The sequence below is a fragment of the Thalia democratica genome, chromosome 2 (assembly GCF_965202585.1).
Source record: "Thalia democratica chromosome 2, ktThaDemo2.hap1.1, whole genome shotgun sequence".
In the NCBI taxonomy this organism is placed as follows: Eukaryota; Metazoa; Chordata; class Thaliacea; order Salpida; family Salpidae; genus Thalia; species Thalia democratica.
Genome location: NC_139166.1, coordinates 42,499,992 through 42,522,015, shown reverse-complemented (window position 1 = coordinate 42,522,015; position 22,024 = coordinate 42,499,992). Strand labels below are relative to the sequence as shown.

Below are 22,024 nucleotides of genomic sequence, written 5' to 3'. Positions count from 1 at the left end.
GGACAATAAACAATAATGCTTTACTTATATATTATTTATTATTCATTTAAATTTATAGAAAAAACTATAACATTTTCCTTACAGAACTAGCTTAAGCTTAATTTTCAGTGATGTTAAAGAAGTTTACTTAAAGCAAAAACGTAAAGTGGTTGAAATTTAGGAAATTGCTAGTATGATAGTTGAAAGTTTTTTATTTAGTTACTTGATGATTCTAAATAGTTTACAACTGACTCATTCAAATTTTATTTCACTAAAAAATGTATCTTCATCAAACATCAATTTGGACGATGTATACAGCAACCACAAAAGTAAAAGTGTCAAGCTTAGAAGTTCATTAGTATATCCAGATTTTAGTAAATCATTAGATCCTTGTAAAGCGAGTAAGTTTTTTTTATGTAATTACATTTATTTTAATATAGAACACTTTTAATAGTTTTTCATTCAAAATTTTCGTCTAAGTAATACTTAATATTTGTTAATAATAAACAATTTTTCATACCTTAAAATTATATATAGAAAAAAAAATTATCTTTCATATAACAATTAAACTATTTTTTTGTGATTAGTAATAATAATATGTAAGTGTAAAAAAAAAACTACACATAAAACTGTATAAAACTGTAATTATAGTAAGTATACGTAAAAGTTTTGAAATGTGTTTTAACAACTTTTATTGTGTGTAGTTTTTTTTTTAATAGTCGATTATTTAATATGGATTTAAACAAAAACGAATAGTAAGTATTTTATTAAAGTTAAGGAAAAGTCAGCTCAAATAGGTTTAGGATTAAAGTACAGCCAGCAAAAAAAGCGATGAATTTTAAAGTTAATTATTTAGTTTAAAAACAAAAAGTTAACAGTTTTAAATATTTTCCGATGTTTTAAACTGATTACCTTTACTTTATTATATTGATATCAAAATTGTTAATAATTTTTTTAGGATTTTTTGAAATCTAAAAACAAAATAATAAACTAAAATGAATACATAAAGTGCTAATCAAAAACTTGATTCTTACTTCATATTTCTGGTTGCGCTACTACTTTTAACAAACTAAGTATTTAAATACTACCTGTTATATATTCAGAGTAAAAAACGACTCCCTGAACAAAATTTAAAATTATTTAACTTAAAAAAATATTAAAGATTAAGTTTAACGCAGTTTCAGTTTGAGATTTACTTTATTTCTGAACTACTCTAAATTTGTTCTTGACTAAATAAAAACTAATTTCAACAAACCAGAGTTTTTTATTTACATACCTGAATTTAAACACTATGCCTAAGTATTTAGAATTTATAGGATTTTAGTAAATATAATAAAGTATTCTTAAAAAACTTTGTAATGTTGTTTTATTTGTCATAAAAAAGTACTAATACATAGCCCAAACTTTTCACTTTTAGTTTTAGTAGTGAAATATACTCTCTAAACTTATAAGTTTAATGTTTTTTTTCCTTGATTTATATTAAACTTTAGTTATACAAACCATTCAAATAATACTATTTTTAAACAACATCGATGACAAAGTTATATTTTATCAACTTTGACACGTTTGCTGTTAAACTTCAGACAAGTTTGTTTTTATATAAGGCCTCTTATTACTTCATAATACTTTAATATATATGCTTTTAAAGAAAGTTAGTAGACCAGTTAAAATATGGTTTATAAAACTTCAAGACATTTGTGAAAGTTTTCTAGACTTTTAAGACTGAACCTTATTTAGCAGTATGCGTCTTTTTTATTTTTATTTTTAACAATTTTCTAGCAAATACTAGTAATAGATTTTATTGTTTGTTAAAAACTTAATTATTTACATACCAATAAAAAAGCTGAGCAAATATTTAATAACATTAGCTTTTTACCTACTTACAAGAACACATATAATTTTTTATAAACATTAGTTAAAAATGTATCGTGCTTTACAGTTTTATTTGTGTACTAAATATTTTTTAATTGTAACATAACCGTTTTTTCCTTCTTTTTTTTTTGCATTTTTTGTGGATACTCTTATAGAAAAGGCAACAAGAAAATGTAAATGATCGTAAAAATCAAAAATTAAGGAAGGATACGTTGTGGTGCCTATCGTAAACTATGGTTTCTATTGTCAATATTGGCAGTAACAATGTTTTTGTTTTTTTAATTTATTAATTAATCTATTTGTTTTAAAAAATGACTCTAAAAATAGTAATTAAACTTATAATTCACATTTTCATTACTACAAAAATTTTAATATCTCAAAAAAAAAAGTTACAAAAAAATGTTGTATAGCTCGATGACCAAAAGGTCTTTCTCAACAGCAATCAATTGGCTATAGTTGTGAGCATTCACGTTTTCTTTTTTACCATTGTAGTTTACATTGATTTAAATTTAAATCTATAATTAATATACTAATATAATGTCTCTACTAATTTGAATCATCTCTTCTAACCACGAATGTTGTAGTTTGTTTCAAATCCTTGTACTTAAAACATTTTTTTTAATTTCATAATTTTGTATAAAGAGCTTGAATTTTTTAATTTTATATCGAAATAGTTTGTTTAAATCGCGGCTGGTTTTGAAAATTAATAAAATAGTTGTATTGCATGATTAAGAACAAAAAACTGTTTTGATTTTACTCTGTACTGAGTTTATATTCAAATAAGCTCAAATATTGTAGGAAAGTACTTCTAAATACTAATTAATAACAGTTTTAAAAACCTTACACTCACATAAAAAACCCTTAAAGGGTTATATGTAGTCTACTATTTTGTAAACTAATTCAAGTATTTAAAAAGCTTACATTTATCGTAGTTCATATTAGTAAATATAAAAGTAACATTAAATACAAAATAAATTTAGGTTGATAGTGTTAAAAGACATATTCATACAAGCATTCACATACAAACTATTAATAATTCGAAAACGTTAAATCATTTTGTGCTTACATATGTAAACATAAAGTCTTTATAGTATTTTCTCATAAACACGCATGACATTTTTATTTGTTTGAGTTAGATAGATATAAACAATTACTAAACAGTTTAAGAGAGCAATTTGCATCCATTATCCTGCATCTTTTCTGCATTTTTTTGAGTGTCATTATTTTTGTTACCTAAACACACCTTCAGTATACATCTAAGCCACCCAAATTGCTTGCAAATATTTAATAACCTTTTTGTTTAAAAAATACTCTGAAATATAACTTTTATTTAAACTTTGATATTACTTTATTTTAAAATATTTAAATACGATGGTTTTTAATGGACATAAAACTTTTATTTAACAAAAAAAAATATACTAATTTAGATAATTATGTTTTAATTTTTTTTAAAGTCATCAAATACAAGTTTAAAGCAAAAAATTGATAAATTTTAAGACTTTTTTTGTGAAAAATTAAATTAAATAAACGTAAATATTATTGTTTTAAAATTTACATAACATAGTTTTTTTTTTTAAAGATTAAAGTTTATACTATTATACACTATTATAGTTTGATAAATGCAATTAAAAAAGTTTTGAAATAGTTATTGACAATAATTTTTAATCAACCAATAGATTTTTAGTTGTTGAAGTTTAATTTAAGTTTACTAACAAAACAACATTTATACTTGAAAGTAATATCAAGTTAGAGTTTAAAAACATAATTTAATCCTTAGTTGTTTTAAGACGTCCTTTTTAATAAAAAACACTTTTGTATGATGTACTTCTTTACTTTTTGTTATTTTAGATATGCAACCAAAACTAAAATTAAAAACTCCTTCTAAAGTTAATCAAATTCTTATTGGTATAACTGAAAACGAAATTTATTTTAAGCTTTAAAGCTTTAACTTTTATAAAAAATGATCATATTTATTTTTAAACAATTTTTAAACGATTAAGTAAAACATATTTCATATTTTTGATATGTTTATATATTAATTAAATAAAATTCATTTAGGACTTTTTCTTGGTGACATTGCTTTAGATGAACATGACGTTACAACTATATTTGGAGAAACAGTTGATGAAGTAGTTGATAGTATAGTTTATTCACATAAGAATCCATTTCAGTTTGATGTAGACCAAGAAGAAAATTTATCTAATATAACATCTTTAAAAAAAAAGAATAAAGAAAAAACGAACTACTTTTCAAAACAATGTGGCAGAACTAGAAGACGACAAAATAGTAGTATTCAAAAGAAAATTTATGACAAAAAACAGGTATTTTTGAAACAATCCTATTATTTATTAAAATTAAAGTTGCATTTTCAGCTACTAATTGAAAATACTTAATTTTCAATTCCTTGTCACTGGGAAAGATACAAATACTTTTAGCATATACTTAATAAAATCATGGTTCAAACTTAAAAACTGTAAAATACTTTTGATGTAATTTTTTCTTAGTTTTTACTTGAAATATTTACGTATACCTTAAATTAATTTGCTTGAGTTTTATATTTATATAGTGAGCAAGTCAATTTTTACATAAATTATATAACATAATAGAATATACTTGATAACTAAGTTTAAATAGAAAATACAAACAAATAAAATTTTATAAGAATAATATTTAACATTAATGAAAAAATTTTACACACACTACAATAATCAAACTTACAACTACAAGAAATATATGAGAATCAATTTTTATGTTAATTTAGTCATTATTTGTCTTACTTTTTAAGTGTATGTAAGTTGCAATTATATAGATACTAAAACTAAATTTAAAAACTATTATTTGTTAATAAAATAAGTCTTCGTTTGACTTTAAAAAATTTGTTGAAACAAGTTTTTCAAGTTTATTTCTATAGAAAAAAAGAAGAAAACAATTAAAAAAGAAAAATAAATCTAATAAGTCTGTTGCATTTCCAAGCTTGAGCGAATTTTCAGAAATAATAGACCAAGAGATTAATAGACGGCAAGTTGACCTTGTTGATCTTTCACGTGAAAATCAGAAAATTGCCAAAAAAGAAAAAAACATACAGAGAAGAAAATGTCTACCAAGTATATATTAGAAGTTTTGTACATTGCTAACTACAAATACTAGTAAACAAGATATATAAAACTACAATATATAAAAAGGCCTAAAAAATATGATGTTTTTTAAAGTACTTAATGTTAACAAAATATCATTTACTTTATACTCTGTTGATTCTTTTTACACACTAGTTTTTTTCAATAAAAATTGTTATTGTATTAACAATTAAAATTACTTATAGTTGAAATTTACCTGTGTTCCTTAGTTTTATTAAAGGTTTAACGAAGTTTAAAACTAATTAAAACGTCAGTTGTGTAATTAAATTATATAAAAACTTTTATAGTACATAAAGAATTTATAAAGAATTTAAGAAAATCTTGTAAAATTATTCACTAGCATGTGAGTAGTTTTATAGTTCTTTATCGTTTTAACTTTTAAATTTTTGTTTTATCTTAATATCTTAACTAACTTATTTGTTTTTTTTTTTTTATCTTAAATAAGTTTTTAAATGTCACATAAGTTTTTTTAGAGAACTTGTTTATGACATTTACTCTAAAGCAGTTAATTTTAGTTTAATTTCGTACATTTTAAAAAGATCTAAAAACGTGTAGTACTTATCTAATTTAGATAAAAAAAGAAAGTTTCATCAAATTTTACTGATTAGTACACTCGCAGAATTTTATAATAATATAAAATTTTATACAATAAAACAAATTTTGTGATTTATTGTTATAATTCTTCAGAGACTAAACAATTTATACTTTTTATTTATAACTTATTAAGCTTGAAACTTTTAATTTTAGCTTTGATAGTATTAATAAACTGTTTATAACAAATATAAGATAAAAACTAACTCAAATAACTCTGCTATTTTCTCTAAAAGAAGTAAAAGTATTACTTAACTAAATTTTCTTTTTATATTCAAACTCTTGTTCTTAATATCTTTAAAAAAAAGTTATGTTTTAGTGTTAAATAGTCAAGTCAATAAAAAGAGTTAGCATATTTGTTGCTTAATATATGAACAAGTTAAAAAAAAAACAGTTGTTTAAGTATAATAAAAAAAACTCACTAATTTAACAATTTTAGTCAACTTGTTTTAGTTATTTTTTTTCGTATACATAGATATAAAAAGTTTGCAATAGACTTTAAATTTGTATTGTTTTTTTAAGGCTTACTTAATTTAACATACAGTCATTAATACTTACTTAACAATTAAAAAAAAAAAATTTAACACAAAAAAAATCAAGCGTTTTTTCTATTTAAAGGAAAATTAAATCGGTACAGAAGTCGTAAACAGCGAACAGAAAAAGTATTTAAAAGATACAAACGCGCAGCAACTGCTGTTCCAGAGAGAGTCTGGCCAAGTGGAGTTGTTCCATATTATATAAGCAGCAACTTCACTGGTTTGTTGTGTTTCAAAAACTTGTATCTTTTAAAAAGTTGTGTTGATTTATATTTTATATTAGATAACTAATTATGCTTAAAGTATAAACAAATGTCATTGAAAACAAGTTTTCAGAATTTTTACAACAAATTAAGTCTTAAATGTTGAACGACAGTAAGATTTTATCATACTCAGTAAAATCTTTTACTATAAAATAGTTTTTATTTTCACTTAATTGCTCGCAATGCATCTTTTAGCGCTGTCATTAGCTTTTTTTTTCTTCGCCAAAATTTTGCCGCAAACCAACGATTTGGCTAATTACCAACATCAATTTGCTGACAGTAGCTTCTTGCAACTATTTAAAATCAAATTAAACAAAAAAGCTTAAAAAATTTTTAAGCTATTCACACTGACTCATGCGCCAAAGTTAACTGAAAACACGTGTAGCTAGATTTATTTTGATTTAACTGTTTACTTTACGTATGCCCCAGCACCTATGTTCAGGGCTTGCTCTTTGATTAAATAAATAAAAAGTACTTAAGTTTCTTTGGTCAGCTTGAGTCGTCTCTCCTATTTAAGAAGATTAAGATAAGAAAGGTATTTCTTAAAATTATTAGCTTATCTAATGCAAATGCATTTGAAATTTTAAAGCTTGACCAAAAAACTGTAACAAATATTTAAATAAAAGCATACTTGAATAATTTTCATAAATAAGTTTATACAAATGACGATAAGAATAAGTAATTCAAAATGTTTAATCGAAAAGATTATTAAAGATTTGTTAAACTTATTTTAAGTAAATATAATTAAGTAACTAAATAAAAAAATACGCCGCCTTTTTAATGAAAGTTGTTGTAGATAAACTCTTTGGCTTTTTTAATAAAATATAATTGAGTACTTATTACATTAAACGTAACTTTTACTTTTAAAAATACATTAAAACAGTATTAGTTTAGAGTTTAGACAGACTAAATATATGTTTATATTTATTACCCGAATAATATATTGCATTTAGCTATAAGTTCGACACTATAGTAAAAATTATTAATTATAAAAAGGTTGAAAACGTAAAACTGGTAGTTTTTTTTTTGTTTTTTTAGCTCTAAAACTTTAAAACAATATTTAAGTTATATTGTTTCATCACTATATGTATATAATGTTTTAAAACAAACCATAAATTAAAATAGGAGCTCAAAAAGCTATATTTAGAAAGGCAATGAGACATTGGGAAAATCACACTTGCATAACATTTATTGAAAGAACAGATGAAGAAAGCTACATAATATTTACATCAAGACCTTGTGGGTAAGTTTCTTATATAAATACCAATGTCAGTTTTATTTTTATACAGCTTAATACCAATTAGGAATATGTAAAACGTGCTTTCAATTTCAGAAAGTTTAAAACATAATGAAGAAGTTTAATTTGTAATTTTTAATTAGTTTACCTAAAGGTAGCTAATCAACTTTTGGCGGCCCTTCTAACTAATAAAATAAATAAAAAAACCTAGTGTAAAAGTTTTATAAAAAGCTTACAAAATCATTTTAAGGAAAGCTAAAGAGCTAAACTAACAAATTGTAATAAAATATTTAAAAGTTGTAGTTTTATTTAAACTTTGTAATTTATTTTTGACACCTTCGTATTAAACGTGCTTTTACAGTAACCATGCGTAAAAGTATTAAAAAATAACCTTTTATCTTTCAACGCACTAAATACTTTTGAAATAAACATTAAAAAAAAGGCGTTAAAATCACGTTAATTTTGTAATAAATAAAAATAAACTAATAGAAAATATGTTTAAGAACAATGTGTAATATTTTAGTTCTATTAAGTTAAAGTTAAAATATCAACGCCTTTTACTTTTAATGTTTTGTTATACCTTTTCATTGTTCTACAGCTGCCCAAAATGTTCACATTAGGTTTTGAGAAATCAAGCAGAATAAAAAATAAAACTATAATTAAAAGAGAATACAATCTACAACTAATAAATATCGATAAAAATGAGCTAATTTACAATACGCACGTGCAACTTTTGATTTACATTACATTATATCTAATTTTTAATTACGATCTTTTCTTAAATATCTATTAGATGTTGTTCGTATGTCGGTAGAAGAGGTGGCAGGCCACAAGCAATTTCAATAGGAGAAAACTGTGACAAGTTTGGCATTGTGGTACATGAGCTTGGACATGTCATTGGTTTTTGGCACGAACATACGAGACCCGACAGAGACAATCACATACAGATAATTTATCAAAACATACAAGAAGGTTTAACTTTGTGAAAGACAAAATACAATTTTAATTTATTATGAGATAGCACTTGCATTTAATATACAAGTTACGTTTTACTTTTGAAAACAAAAATGTAAGTACTTGTTATGCACTGCTTCTAAGCATAATATTTAATACATAAACTTTTTTGTATTACATGTAACTGTTTAGATTATAAACAAGTTTTTAGTACCAAGTAGGACTTTTTTATAGTTCAAAGAAAACTAGCATTTAAAAAACTAAACATTTTTTTTCTGTTATATTGTTTAAAATAAGTAACTAAAGCTGTTACTTTTATTTTAATCATAAACTAACTATACTTTTAAATAATTTGTTTTATAGAGAAAAATAAAACACATAACAACTAAAAAAATATTTTAATTCTCTAAACGTTTTATTGATAATACTAACTTTGTATTGAAATAGATGCAATTTTGAAACAGGAATTAAATTATAGTTTCTTTTTTAGCCTGTTGAAAGCCTAATAAACTACTTAAAGAACGAAAAAAATTAAATATGATAATTACGAATTACAAAAAAACATGTATACTAAATAAACAATAGTTTTCAGCTAAATTTACTTCAAGTTCCAGTATATAAACTACATCTAATAATTCAAAATGCTTTCAAATAATTTACAACAATTTATTTTTTTCATTAAGTTACTAAAGGTTTTAAAGTTTAGTAATGTATTTTGTATTTAGAAGCATAGAATTTAAACTAAGTAGGCTGTGTTACAACTCAACGCACAAAAACATGAATTTTTAAATAAATTAAATTGTCCCGATTTTTTCGCTTAATATTATTATTTGCTAAATTAGTTGTAAGAAAATATTTGATAGGAATAAGAGTTATGATAAAACTATATAAATTATTTTAAATTGTTATTAGTAACTTTAACTGCTTTTAGAAAAAATAGTTTGCGCTTATTTAAGTGATACAAAACTTTATAGTATCTGAATTTCAAAATAAAGATAAAAACAGTTTGAACTTTTGAACTAATATCTATTTAGAAATTATCTGCCCCACCCTATAATATAATAGAAGATACATTTTGTCACTATAAAATATATAAAACCATTTAAAATTGTAGTTGTGACGAACGATAAAAAATAAATTTTTAAAGTATGTAAAATTTTACTTAGTGAATTATTGTTTTGAGTATACAAAAAATTGTTTATTTTACTTACTGTATATTATTTATTGTAAAATATTATTTTAGAATATAAAATATTACCATTTAATAAACTGACTTCAACGAGTTTAAAAGCAAAGTATGATTCAAGAGTCAAGATAAGGTATCTTCAAAAACAATCTAGACATTAAAGTGTTAAACACATTAAGGTTACGTGAAAAAATACAGTAATAAAAACGTTTTGATTTTATCACACACAAAAATAATTGCCTGGTTGCAAAATTGACTATGCAGCCGTTTTAGACAAGCAAGTAGCTTAAAGTAGATGCATTAAATGATTAGAGCTTAAAGTTCGTAAATGACTAACCGGTTCTCTAACTGATATTACCTTATGTGCTATTTGAAAAACAATATTAACAAAATTATTTTTAATGCTAACAGTGAAAAAAAAAACTTTTTACTTGTAAAACAAAATTATATGTATTTTTTTAATAGGACAAGAATATAACTTTAATAAAATGGGTTACTCTGAAATTGATTCGTTAGGAGAAAAGTACGATTTTTACAGCATTATGCATTATTCGAGGAACACTTTTAGTAAAGGTAAAGTTTACTTCAAAAATGTTTAATAATATGATTACAACTTTTATTTCTAAAACATGGTAAAATATAGTAAAATTTATGTTAAAAACATAATAAACCGTTAGTAGATTAAAGGTTTTTTTTTTGGTTGCGACTGACTGACGAGTTTCAATAAAAACGAAACCCGAGTCTCAGTCTGCCGAATGCTTGTGGTCTGATAGTCCAAGTGATATGATCGAACCTTTTGTTTTTTCTAGTTATAATGAAGATAAGTTTCTACATTTGAACTTGAGTTATGCATTTTATTATGTTTACCATTATAACGTTTTAGTTTGATTTTGAACATCTTATAAATAATTTAAGCCCCTTATTTTCACAACAATTAAAATGTTAAAGAATAAGTACTAATAACAAACTTTTTTCAGTCTTATTTTCGCGTTCTGTTTGATAATAATAAAAATACTCTTGTTATTTTAAAGTTATACTTCTTAATTTTTCTAAATAACAAATTATATTAAATCAATAAAAACTTTACTAGATACTTTTTTATATTGTCTGTCATTTACTTCGGTTTTTTATAAAATTTTGATTTAAAACAAATTTACAAACAATTGCTAACTTTTACAATTGTATCTAAAAAACAAATTGAAACTTTTTTAAAAACTTATGAAGCATTGTTAATTAGTCTAGTTGTATTTATAGTACTAAGAGTCGGATATAAACAACTGTATGAAAAATATCTGATAGGTTAATCTTAAACTAGTTCTTTATTTTCTTGAAAGTAATATATTATAAAAGTTACAAATTTTTTTTGTAGTTATCGTTAAGCCAGTCAAAGTACAAAATGTACGACCATTTTAACAGCCCGGTACCTCATGGGTTTTAGACACAACAACTTAGTGTATAAACAAATTATGCCTGTTAGATTTTTTTTTCGATAAAAACTACTGCAGTTTATATTTTCTTCCCTAAACTATATGTTTGATTGAAGTAAAAGTTTTCTTTCTATTTGTCAACGGTACGTTGTAATTATAATTTTGAATAGATTCCAAAAAAAGTTTACTTTTTAATTCTTGTTGTAACGCTATCTGCCCTGCGTTGTGATAATAGTTAATAAATTTACAAAATAACTAGTTGTAAACACTGACAAGTTTAAACACTCAACTGCAATCCACTAAAAGTTCCAATTCAATGTCATCAACAAGAGTTTATAAATAAAACTGACCGTTGCTACAACAAGAATAGCATTTTGTACTAAAAATTCGTCGTTAAGCAAACGTCATAGTGCTTTAATAAATTTAAACTTGTCAGTGTTTACAACTAGTTATTTTGTAAATTTATTAACTATTATCACAACGCAGGGCAGATAGCGTTACATTGTAGCATATTTTACCTTTTACACAAAACTTATTATTAATTAGTAGTTTTGAACACTACACAGTTACTTTAGTATGTCTTTTACATTGAAAAAAAAAGTGAATTCTATATTCAAAATTAAGTATAATATCAGGTAAATTTCTCGACACAATCCTTGCAAATAAAGACGCAGAATCAGGAGTGCGGCCGCGAATAGGACAAAGAATACAACTTAGTTCTGGTGATATTAGACAAGCAAATAAGCTTTATAGCTGTCCAGGTAAGTGCAATACTGTTTTTAACAATGTATAACTGTGCACAGAAGCTAATTAAATGTGAAAAAAACATTTAATTAGTAGCAAATTTATAAATTGAAAAATTAAACTTTTAAGCTTTTTTTGTTAATTAAAGACCTTTTTTTTAAAAAAATTACTTATTATTGTATACTAAAGCTACAAATGTACCATGGAAATAAAATACTTTTTGTTGAAAAATTATTAATATTAAAGTGAACTTATTAATAGTATGCACAAAGTTTTTATTTAGTTATCTACTGTTCAAAGCTTGTAAAAATATTAGGAAAGCAGTTAGTTAAAGATTTTTTTTTGATAAGCTATTGTACACGAACAAGACTTTTTGAATAAAATTTATTGTTAATGGAGTAAACTATTTTTAAGTACCTCAGATTTTATCAGCTGTACAAAACATATCAGATTGTGGAGGAACATTGCAAATGTCTTCAGGAGAGATTTTTTCTCCAAACTACCCAGATGGTTATGATTCTGGTCTTAGCTGTGTTTGGAGAATAAGTGTTACTCCGGGTGAAAAAATTATTGTTAGGTTTCGTTCTCTTGAAGTTTTTAACAGGTAAGCGAAGTAAATTTCAATTAAGTATTTAAACAAGCTTTACAAAATATATAAACAATCTCTACAGTAAAAATTGTTACTATGACCATTTAGTAATCCACGATGGACATTGGCAGCGATCACCATTAATAGGCAAGTTCAACATTTTAGTTTATTTTAATTAATACTAATTTTTAACATTATGACTTATTTTTCTTAGTTTCTATCAAAATGTAAATCAATTTACAGAAAAAGCATTCATGAAAATTGTACGTTAATTTTTTGATTCTTTATACAAACTACCACTGAACTTCAATATATGACTTATGACGTAAGATACTCATTCAATGTTTCAACAAGAAACACACGTGATATTAAAGTCATAATGCCGCTATAATGACCTAATAGTCGTATTATCAATAGCACACAAAACATTTATAAATGGCATAATTGTGTTTCAATTAATGTTAGATATATTTTTTTTTAAGTTTCTAAGAATTTCAAAAGTAAAAATTAATATGCTTTTCTAAACTTTAATGAATTAAAATCCAGCAAATATTTATGTTTCTTAAGAACTGTACTACAATCAAAAACTTATTTTTGTACAAAAAAATTCTTTAGCTCCTTTTATATGATTTACTAATCTTTTTTTATTTATTTAAATACAAAGTAAACAGTGGTTTTATACACTAAATAATTTTAAATGTTGATTAATTTTTTGTGTTACTTAGGTCGATACTGTGGTAGAAAAACTCCTGCCGAGATTGTGTCTAAAAGTAGTAGATTGTGGATTCGATTTCAAACAATTAGCAATTTTAGAGGCGCTGGTTTTCATCTTGAGGTTGACATAAACATTATTTAAGTATAGTTAAGTAAAAAAATCTTTGAGATTCACACAAAATAAGATTTTATTAAAAACTGAGAAACAACTTTTATTTTTGAAAAGTTAGTTTCAGTAAGTTGAAAATAAATATTAAGTTTAACTTTTCAGCATAGCTACTAGTAAACTAAGAAATTAGGCTTTTGTTATATATAAACTTATTATATAATTATTTTAACTTTAACTTTTGAGATTTAAAATGTTACACGTGGTTTTTTAACAAAGTTTAATTACTTAATTCTTATCTATTACATAAATAACGTGAGTTTAACGCCTTTTATTTTTAATGTTTTGTTATACCCTTTCATTGTTCTACAGCTGCCCAAAATTTTCAAATTAGTTTTTCAAAAATCAAACAGAATGAAAATCAAAACTATCATATAATTTTTTGACAAAAACATATTTTTTTAGTATAATTAAGTTTAAAAAAATTTGGGTCAACACAAAATAAAATTTTATTAAATACTTAAAAACTTCTTTTTTTTAAATTAATTTCAGTAAGTTCAGAATAAATACTAATTTTAATTATTCAGCATAGCTGCTAGTAAACTAAGAAATAAAGCTTTTGTTATATATAAACTTATTATATAATTACTTTGCTGTGTTTCCTTTTAAAATTTAATACTTAAAGACTGGTAACTTCAACTTAGAAATCGATAATTTTATAATTAATCTTTTTATAAGCATAAAAACTGAAAATATAAACATTGAGGAGCTTCATGATAATTTTCATACATAATTACTTTTTAAAGTATGAAGCTGTTTGCGGTGGGGAAATGGAAAGAGATTTTGGAGAGATACAAAGTCCAAACTACCCTGAAGAGTACTCGCCAGACAAATCATGTGTATGGAAGCTAAAAGTTGAAGAAGGATATACAATAGGAATTCTAATTCATGAGTTTCAGGTACATATTTATTATGAAATAAGTTAATGTAATCGATTCTGTTCTAACCTAAAACCTATGTAATAAAAAGTTATTTGAAAATTTTTCAAGATGAGTTAATTTTCTATAAAATTAAATGATAAATATCTACCATAGCCAATTTTAAAATAACTTAGTTTTTGTCTTTAAAAGCCTGACACAATTTTTGTTTACTTTAGGGAGCTATTAAAGTTTAATACTAGAAAAACATGTTTTGTACAGATGGAAGAACATGATTCTTGCGCATATGACTATTTTGAAGTTAGAGATGGACCTAGTGAAGACTCTGAGCTAATTGGCAGATATTGTGGATATGATATTCCTAATGAATTTAAGTCTAGTGGTAACACGTTGTGGGTTAAATTTAACTCAGATTGTTAGTTATACTTTTTTTATCATCTGCTGTAATTTAATAAACTGATAAACACTTTCAAAAAATAGGGTCGGTTTCGATAGATACAAATTTGTTTTAGATTTTAACAATAATTTCCTGAGACTTTTTTTCAGCTTTTTTTTTAATCAACTTTGGTCGATTATACGAAGAAAAAACTTTAAAAATTTACAACTAGTTCAAAAAATAAGTTTACATTTTATATAGTTTCATTTAAGAAAACATTTAGTAAAAATTTTTAGACTTTTGCATATAACGTTTTAAAATTTATTATATGGTCAATTAGCAAAGAAAGTTATACAATCGTTTTAAAATTCTTGTTACAAAAAAACCTATTTAAGCTTCGGTAAGCAAAGCTGGAGTTTCTGCATCTTTCTTTAAAGAATGGGATGAGTGCGAAAACAACAACGGTGATTGTGATCAAATTTGTGAAAATACATTAGGAAGTTATAAGTGTAGCTGCGACCCTGGGTTCGACCTTAGCAATGACGGAAGGTTTATTATATGCTTACTTATTTAACCCTAAAGTTATAATTGAAATGTTGTAATTTTTAAAATATACATACTAAATTTTGTAGAACGTGTATAGTAGCTTGTGGTGGATATGTTACAGCGCAGCAAGGTGAAATTACTTCACCTAACTGGCCATCCGATTATCCAATTAACAAACAATGTACTTGGCAAGTTGTTGCTCCATTTCAACACAAAATAACAATTGAATTCGAAGAATTTAAACTTGAAGGAGACGGAGTTAGACATTTTTCTATCCTGATTTTTGAGCAATTTAAACAGCAGATAAATTATTAGTTTACAAAAAAATAGTTTAAAATATAAACAACTTAAAACTAACTTAAATTAATACAAATGATAGTTCATACAAAAAAAAATTAAGGAAACTTGTAAGTACGACTATCTTGAGATTCAAAGTGGCCTTAACTCAGGGGCTAACCTGCATGGAAAGTTTTGCGGGGAAGAAAAACCGTCTTCAATCACGTCTACTGTGAACGAAATGAGAATAACTTTTGTTTCGGATGACACTGTCGCCAGTCATGGTAACTTTGTTTTTGTAAACAGAAGGAAATATACATGCATGACTTATATTTTATTGTTCTGATTAGTTTTATTATCTTATGGTAATATTTTTTTTAAGTCGTTTTATGTAGTCTACCTTTTTAGGTAAAATTTTTGTCTATGTTTTTGATTGTTCTTAGTTGTTTAAATATATTAATTTTGAAAACGAAGGTTACTAAGTTTGTAGATAGTTTTGTAAAGTTAAGTATTAAGAAAAAAAACTGCTTTTCAAACTTAAAGCCGGTTAAAAGTAGAGCTAAAAACTAAAAAAAAATTGTTTGTAAAAAGTTATAAAAGTAACAAAACAAGTAATGTCATACTTTCTTTAAACATGAACTTTTTTATTATTTTTATTTAGAAGTGCTTAAAACTGAATATTTTAATACTTTATTAATTTTTTAATTTTTTATCTAAACAAAAAAAAAACACAAAAAATATCCAATTCAGTTTATTTTTAGTTTGTACTAAATCATTTCACGTTATTATTTATAAACTTTACAATAGTTGAACAAATGAAATTGATACTAAGCTGTCATTGCATGTTGTTCTTCAATTTAAAAAAACTATCTACAGGGTTTAGAATCTTGTACCATTTTGACAAAGACGAGTGTGCAAGCAATAACGGAGGATGCAACCATATTTGCACAAACACGATAGGAGACTACTACTGCAAATGCCAAGCTGGCTACCTGCTACAAGTAGACCGACATACATGCGCTGAAGGTTCGTAAGTCAAAAGTAAAATAAGGTATTCACTTTTTTATACAATGTTTGTATATACGTTTTGTTCAATTTACTTTAAAGTAGTTACTTAAAAACTATAGAATAGGAGAAACTTAAAATGATATTAACTACTACTACTAATTAGGTAAATGTATGAATTTTACAATAACTGTTTCACAATACATGAATCTTCATCTTAAATTAATTCCTTTGTTAAGGATGTTTTAACCACATGATCAATAGTACTAACTTCTTATAATGTTTACATATGCAATCTTTAAAGTTTGACCGCATAAATAATTATTTTACACCATAAAACTGAGAACAAGTATACTCTTTTTATATGAATAAGTTTTAAAAGGTATGAATAAAAAAATACTTATATTATTGAAATTAGTTTTTATTTAAATTAAATTTTTCTCGTTTATGATGTTTTCTAAATAGGCAGTTAAGACATATAGTATAGTCTAAGCATTACTGCTTTTGAGTTAATATAATAAAGTATAATCTAAGCTAAACGAAAATATAATTTATTTTTTTATAATACTTTGTGTACTTTGTTGCAGAATAAAAAAAGCTATAAAGTTTTTACAAAACTAAAACACCAAAAAAACACTGTATACAAATATTGTATTTTTCCCCAGCAACTTGTGAGCACGAGATAACTAATCATGTAGGAACATTGTCGAGTCCTAATTGGCCTAACAGATACTCAAGTGGTGAAGACTGTACTTGGCACATATCAACAGTAAAAGGTCATCGCATAAAAGTTGTCAGTTTTTGTTTGTTTACTTTTTTTACACATTACTTTAATTATACATTACTGTGTATAAAGGCATATGTAAGTACAGGCTTAGGCTCTATAAGACTTTCGACGATGTTTTCTTTTTTTTACAGCCATAACTTTGGCAAGTTTTTTAGTACATTTTAGTATTTAGAATAGGGTAGGCAAGTTGCGGTCTTCGGGCAAAGTCCGATCCGATAAGCAGAACTCTCTAGTCTTCAACATATTTTTAGATTGAAAATAACAATTGCAATGTAACCAGTTTTTGAATTTTTAGAATATATAACTTTAAATTTGCTTTAATTTTAATTGTGAGAAAACAGTCAAGCTTATCTAAAAATAGTTCAACTACTAATTTGCTTCTAAGTATTTTTTGTTATTACTTCTTTAAAATTTACAATTTTCGCAGAAAGACTTTTCTCTAAAAAATTTGTCCTACGACTTTTTTTTGTAAATCTGGCCCGCTACTTGTAAAGGGTTGTCAACTCCTAACTGAGACATAAGTTTTTACAAAATAAAAATAGGAAAAACGTCAATTGAAATATCTTATTGTAGCTTTTCAGAGTTAACTTTTTCTTTGTGTTAAAAAGGAAACTGAAATATAAAAGTTTTTGACATCATTTAAAAAAAAAAATTACTTAATCTTTGTACCATTTTTAACTACAAAAACTGTTTTCATTAAAAATAAACGTGTTACTTTTTTCAGAGGCCTAAATTTTACAAACGTTTTAGGTCATTCGAATAATAAAAAATAACTGCGCAAAAAGTTTATAACTATGTAAAAATTAAATATTTCTATAAAAAATACACTATATGAAAGACTATTAGAAGTTATATAACATGCTTGAAAACAAAAAAAAAAGAATACTGTTCAATTCTTAATCTAATTACTAAGCTGACTGATAAATACTTTGAAGTCGTATTGCAACAAACTAAAAGTTCATAATAGTTAAACAGACAAAAAAGCTTTCTTATTAGGTAATTAACTTATTCTAATATGCAAATAAATTCAAAATATACTGCATGTTTTTAAATTACATTATACTGCATTTTAAAAATACTATATTTATTTTTAAAACGTTTTAAATTTGCCGAGATACTCATAATTATCTTATACCACACACGGGAAGTATAAAAGTTAAAGATATCTTATCTATCTCATTTATTTTCTTCAAAGTATACAGTGACTAAATATGCAATATGCGCTTTTGATTTTAAATTTAAGTAAAGCTTTTAGACATAATTATGTGTTTTTATAGCTGAACTGAGTAAAAATAGAATATTTAATATTCACAATCTAATTTCAAAAAGCAAAAAAAAAATAGAGGATATTGAAATATTTATCAGACCTAAAGTTTATACTGGGAATATAAGATATAAATAGGAATAGAGACTTAAATGTTATTTTAACAAAACTATTTTCGATTTTTTTTTGGTTAAGGATACCAAAACAAATACCGTAGCAAGCTAGTTTAAATGAAGACTGGCGAGTGACGCATTATGCCGTAGTAATAAACACCTGAGGCGTTCAAAATGAATTAAGGTTTTTTTCTCACCTTGAACGTTAACAACAGATGTTTGACGAGTTTGACCTGGAAAGCCAACCAGAATGCGATTATGATCACGTTGATGTTTATGACGGGCGCAATGTCAGTGCCGATAGAATCGGTCGTTTTTGTGGTAGTCAACGGCCTCAAGAGATGATTACCAGCGGCAACGAAATATTCATTAAGTTCGAATCGGACAAATCAGTTGAAAAGCTTGGATTTCGCGCCTCTCATACGACAAGTCCGTATATTTTTTTGTTTTGGTGATACACTTTATACGTTTTCGTACATTTTAAATTTGATAGTAGTAAAATTTTGAAAGCACTTATTTCAAACTTAATCTATCTTATCTGAAACACATTTCAAATTTTTTACAGTAACTACTTAAAGGCTCACATGAAACTTATCGATTATTATGTGATTATCTTATAATAACTTAAATTAAAAGAATTTTTATAAAATCTTTGCTTGCGGCATTGATGTGTATGACAAGATAATGGTTTTTGTCAAAAGTTTTATACAAAAAAATATAATAATTGCAAAAAAAAACAGTATTAAAACAAACACAGACAACAACGAAACTGTTTAGTTTTTAATTTATAACTAAACGGGACGTAGAATAATTTTAAAAATCTATAAATATTCATACTGAAGTTTGTTTAGAAATTTTGTATGACGTAATGCTAATTTTAAAGTTTAAAATGTAGCAGTGATCCAAATCAAAAATACCCTGTTGAGAATACTAGTTTGAAACTTTATGACAAAAAATGTTCCTAGTAGTTTTTGGATTTAATAACGCCTGAACTTTTATTTCTTCCTCTAAATATTATTAGCTATTCAACTCATATTTTAAGTCAAATTAAAAATTTGTCTATACTTTGCTATGCACATTTTTTTTCAACTTCTCAAAATTTATAATAATTTTGTGTGCGAAACTTTTCTTCAAGGTCAACACAAACAGTTTTAAACACCATGTAAAAATCACTTATTAAACATTGATTTACAAATTTAACAATAACTCGAAATTGAAAAGTCTTTCTAAAACAGTAAACAAAAATTTACCAGTATGCGGTGGAAATCTTACAGCGAGCAAACAGGAGAAAAGCTTGTTTTCCCATCCTCAGTTTGGTTCAACTAACTATAATGATGGGCACGACTGCAAGTGGATCATATCAGCAGAAGAAAACAAAGAAGTCGTACTCACTTCACAAAGCTTTCATGTAGGTTTAACTTTTTTTAATCTGAGTTTTTTTTATTAAGACGGGATAAAAGTAATAATTGAAAATTTTAAATTGTTTTAGGACTTTGTGTATTTAAATATTACAATTTTAATTAAACTTAAAAATTATACGGTACAAATTATCGTGTTCATTCTACTTTAGTTAAATTTTTAATAGATTGAAGATGAAAAAGATTGTAGTTATGATTATGTCGAACTTTTTGACGGAAAAACTACAGACTCTACTCGTATTGGGAGATATTGCGGTAAAAAGGTTAAAATATTAATTTTTATTAGTTTTTAACTGTCTAAACAAATTTCTAATAAATTTCAGGTTATCAAAACAGTCCGTTCGAACGGAGCCGATTTGCTTATTCGTTTTCGCTCAGATGACACTATAAATAACAAAGGTTTTAATTTCACATACAACACCATTGATGAGTCTAAACCTCGACGCAAAAATCGATCAAAAACTTCCGAAAGATCAAGCAGAAGAAGAAGAAGAAAACGTCGTAGAAGAAGACTTACGTGAACTTTGCACCTTCAAGTTGAATAGCAAAACGCTGCCTCTTGTTTTTACCAAACTTTGTGCTTATTGATACATTCTAATCAATAAAGCAAAAGAGCTCCGAACACCAAATTTTGTTAAATATTAACACTGTTTTTAGTAGTAAACATTTTTACTGCGCTGAGCGCTTTTTAACGTCATAATTTAATTTCTTTTTCTTTTTTAGTTAAATTTTAAAGTGTTTTCAGCTAAATTCATCGCACTTAAGTTTTGATACAAATTAAATGTATTTTTTAAATACTACTTTACACTTTAAACAGATTATATCAATTTTATGCTAAATTACTAACTTTTTTATTTTTCATATTAATTCAAAATTTTATTTAGGTTTTACAAGCATTTTTCAACAGCAATTTTATTATTTTACTACTCAAATACTAATAAGATACGATGAAAATTAAATCCCTTAAAAAACTGTAAAAGTGTAAAAACAAAATAAAAAATGTGGTAGTTTGAATACATAAACGCATTTTAAAAACAAACTTACTTTACACTTGTTTATATCCATAATAACTTCCAAACTTTCTTAAGTATTCTTATGTATATAAAGAGCAATTAACTTATACAACTTCGCTTAATTGAATACATTTAAGCCTACAATACTTGTTTTTACAGCTGCTTGTATTTGCAAACTTATTATGCCAGTAAGGCGTGGGCACAACTTTTATGAAGTCATGAACCCTGCTACTGCTAATTTATTGGCGGTGAGTGTACAGGTGTTTTTGAGCTAATTACCAGATGTTTGTTGCCGGCTGTCGCATTTTCATTTTTTTTAACCACTCGCTTATAGATGTGGTGCACGTTTTTCTTTTGTGTTTGCACCTAATTAAATTAGTTAATGGTCAGCCATAGTTTTTGCTCTTGAAATATTTTTAATGCTTTTATAACAAAAAATTCTTAAGTAGCAAACTTTACAAATTAATAACATTTGTTATTAAAGAAAAAAAAAGTTATCATTTTAACTTCAAAATTTTCTAGACAATTACTAACAATTATAAAACATCATAACATTAATATCGTGTTTTTTGTTATTCACTAACACTTTTTTTTTTGAATTTTAAGTCTAAGAACCAGTAACAAAAAAAAATAATACTCAAATCTTCTTAAATAGCTAAAGTTTATTTAATCTTTAAAAATAACGAAGTAATCATAGCTTTATTTGTATAGAGTTTAACAAAAATTTAGATTCCTACTTTAATATTAACATAATCTTGTAAATTTAACAACTTACTATGAATTTACCTAACGCTAAATATCAGTCAAAACTCTCTATTTTTTTAATTTCCCACAATAGTATACATCTAAATTTAAAATATATGTTACAATAAATCGTTGTCTTTTCAAATGAATTTGTTAATATCAGAGACGTTTAAACATCAAAACACTTTCACCAAGGTATGTACTTTACATAA

The 22,024-nt window shown here is 24.9% G+C and overlaps 1 protein-coding gene across 1 annotated transcript; it reads left to right on the top strand.

The window, feature by feature from the left end:
• The first annotated feature begins 90 nt into the window (after positions 1-90).
• On the top strand, positions 91-21,626 carry LOC145829915 (bone morphogenetic protein 1-like). The gene is made up of 22 exons (XM_082937790.1): positions 91-380; positions 3,910-4,172; positions 4,763-4,955; positions 6,195-6,332; positions 7,501-7,618; positions 8,406-8,584; positions 10,218-10,325; positions 11,815-11,940; positions 12,374-12,527; positions 12,595-12,659; positions 13,238-13,347; positions 14,139-14,291; positions 14,532-14,685; positions 15,042-15,195; positions 15,279-15,450; positions 15,593-15,752; positions 16,345-16,494; positions 17,139-17,266; positions 18,853-19,066; positions 19,891-20,045; positions 20,223-20,318; positions 20,379-21,626. Exons 1-22 carry the CDS (start codon positions 173-175, stop codon positions 20,574-20,576), a joined length of 3,396 nt encoding a protein of 1,131 aa, XP_082793916.1. The 5' UTR covers positions 91-172; the 3' UTR covers positions 20,577-21,626.
• Positions 21,627-22,024: the final 398 nt, after the last annotated feature.

What these genes read in the sequence shown, in the direction of transcription:
- LOC145829915 (XM_082937790.1), top strand. Translation starts at nt 173, where the DNA reads ATGATAGTTGAAAGTTTTTTATTTAGTTACTTGATGATTCTAAATAGT. An exon ending in TTTACATCAAGACCTTGTGG is followed by an intron (nt 7,619 to 8,405) that starts GTAAGTTTCTTA and finishes AATATCTATTAG; the next exon opens with ATGTTGTTCGTATGTCGGTA. An exon ending in GAGGAACACTTTTAGTAAAG is followed by an intron (nt 10,326 to 11,814) that starts GTAAAGTTTACT and finishes GTATAATATCAG; the next exon opens with GTAAATTTCTCGACACAATC.